At 46.3% G+C, this 2,216-nt stretch overlaps 1 protein-coding gene across 1 annotated transcript; it reads left to right on the plus strand.

Annotated features, from left to right (window-relative positions):
• Positions 1-1,222: 1,222 nt before the first annotated feature.
• On the plus strand, positions 1,223-1,973 carry LOC147604947 (proline-rich family protein). Its single transcript, XM_086794310.1, has 2 exons — positions 1,223-1,357; positions 1,458-1,973. Exons 1-2 carry the CDS (start codon positions 1,249-1,251, stop codon positions 1,610-1,612), a joined length of 264 nt encoding a protein of 87 aa, XP_086650436.1. The 5' UTR covers positions 1,223-1,248; the 3' UTR covers positions 1,613-1,973.
• The last annotated feature ends 243 nt before the right edge of the window (positions 1,974-2,216 follow it).

Here is a 2,216-nt window from a genome sequence, read left to right on the forward strand (position 1 = left end):
GCTTCTAACTATCCATTTGGCAACCATGCAATCTGCAATGTCGAGTATGTTTGGTATACCCAAGCCACCATGCTTTTTAGGTATTGCACATACATTCCATGCCACTTTGAGAATCTTTGATTCATTTGTATTTCTCAACCATAAGAAATTCCTGTTGAGATGTCAATCTCAACATGAACTGTCACTCACGAGGTGCCTGCACGTGACTGTTCGACATTTACATCACTGGTGGGTTTGGTAGTTAGCACCGACATATCTTTGCGAGAGATTCTACAGCTGGACTACATTGATTAGTCCACACCTACCCACTCCACTTTAGCGTGTTCACATTATGGACCGCTTGTATATACTCTAGTATGTGTGTTAGTCGTCAAGGTGGACTAGTTATTTCCTATCCAGGTCTTTAGCACCTCTGCTGGAGGGCGTGGACCATAGCACAGGCCTATAAGTGCTCTAGTCTGGTAAGTTGGTTGCCACTCCTAAACTAAATTAGTAGGGAGTGTGACAGAGAGCTTACCGTTTCTGTGTGCTGAATCGTCTCTTCTATCATCTTCTGCAACCCCTCCATTTTGGTGATGTTGGGGTCCAAGTCGATTCGGTCTCCGCTTGGCTTCTTCATTAGGGCTCCCTTCAGCTACATCATTTCTCTCCGTCAGATAGAAGAAGCAGCTCTTGGCATCCTCCATAGTCTTCCCCCTTTTGGGGCTCTGGGCTAGGCCATCTTGATTCTCCATGGCTACTTTGAGGCGCAAGGGGGTGCAACAAACTGATTGTGTCCTAAGCCCTCGTATGGAAGGGGAGAGAAGAGATTGTTGTCATGTAGCTGTCCATCACGTGACTCACATGCGGGAAAATGAATCTCGCCACCTGGCACTGCCCCTCTTCTTCATCATGGGTGAGAAGTGGGACGTGATATTCCACATGGGGCTCTTGATGATAAAGATCCGGCTCGAATTAGACGGCATTGATGGGACTGCCGTGATTTCCTCGTTTTTGGCGCTTGTTCCTTTGGGTGCAGTTCTCAAGGGAGAGGGAGTTTATGTAAAACCTATATGGTTCTCAAGGGATATATGGTTCTCAAGGGAGTCGATTTTCGTATGTAAAACCTATATGGTTCTCAAGGGAGTCGATTTTCGTATGTAAAACTTATAGTTGCGGGCACGAATTAAAATATTGGTAGAGTCGTCATGATACCCTTATAAAATGAATGGGAGGCGCTGTGTTTATATCACCAAGACACTTACCAGCATGGCTCCTCCTCCTCCTCCTCCTCCTCCTCCTCCTCCTCCTCGCGCATTCACCAGCGTAGTCGCTGCCGCAGCGCTAGTCGTACTAGTGCTGATGATGGGTCTTCCAGGTTCTTCGATTTTTCTGAATAACTTCTTTTCTTGTATGTGTGGTGCACGGGTAGTGTTCTTGTATTGTTCTTCGATCACTGTGTTTGCATTGTTGTGCAGAGCCGAGCATGGGTCGCGGAATGACACCTCCGGATCCCCCAGGCGCGGGAGGCGACGGCTATCCCGCACCTCCTACACCTCCCGTTGGCGCGCCCCCTCCCGTGGACGACAGCGACGACTATCCCCTTCCGCTCGGTGGCCCCTGGCGGCGTTAGCGGCGCAGCAGCAGCAGTGAGTCAATATAAGCGGCAGCAGTAGCAGTAGCAGTAGTATCAATATTTTGCTGCGTTTTGGAATATAGAGCTTTTTTTCCCCTCTTCGCATGCGCTGTGGGTGGAGGCCGTGAAAGTGTCTCCCTTGCGCGCGAGAGAGAGAGAGATCGGGATGTCGATAGTTGCTAAAGCTTCGGCCCTGTAGTGGTGCATCTCTGTAGTGGTGCATCTTCATCCCGTTCGAACTCTGCACTAGAATAATATGGGTGTGCGTTTGAGGTTAGGGTTTTTTGAAAATATATATTTAACGTCAAATATTCGCCCAAACTTTAGCTTTTTCAAGGGTTTTAAAAAATATTTGCCATTTTGGATGTTTTAGGGTATTTTTTTAAAACATTCGCTCTTTTTTCTATAACTTTAATTTTATATAGGAAGAATAATCGACACCCCACCTACACTTATATATTCATGGAAGCATCTTACTTTTTATCCTAACTCGGATGTTATGTACGCATCATTGCATCTTGCTATATGAAGCTATTCCTCTTTGGTGTTATCCCAATTGCACACAAATCTTGTAATTTTGTTTGATTGAATTGTCATTCTA

The sequence above is a fragment of the Cibotium barometz genome, chromosome 60, assembly GCF_041138505.1.
Source record: "Cibotium barometz isolate CiBa-2024 chromosome 60, ASM4113850v1, whole genome shotgun sequence".
NCBI classification, from domain to species: domain Eukaryota; kingdom Viridiplantae; phylum Streptophyta; class Polypodiopsida; order Cyatheales; family Cibotiaceae; genus Cibotium; species Cibotium barometz.

What these genes read in the sequence shown, in the direction of transcription:
- LOC147604947 (XM_086794310.1), top strand. Translation starts at nt 1,249, where the DNA reads ATGGCTCCTCCTCCTCCTCCTCCTCCTCCTCCTCCTCCTCCTCGCGCA. An exon ending in GCTGATGATGGGTCTTCCAG is followed by an intron (nt 1,358 to 1,457) that starts GTTCTTCGATTT and finishes ATTGTTGTGCAG; the next exon opens with AGCCGAGCATGGGTCGCGGA.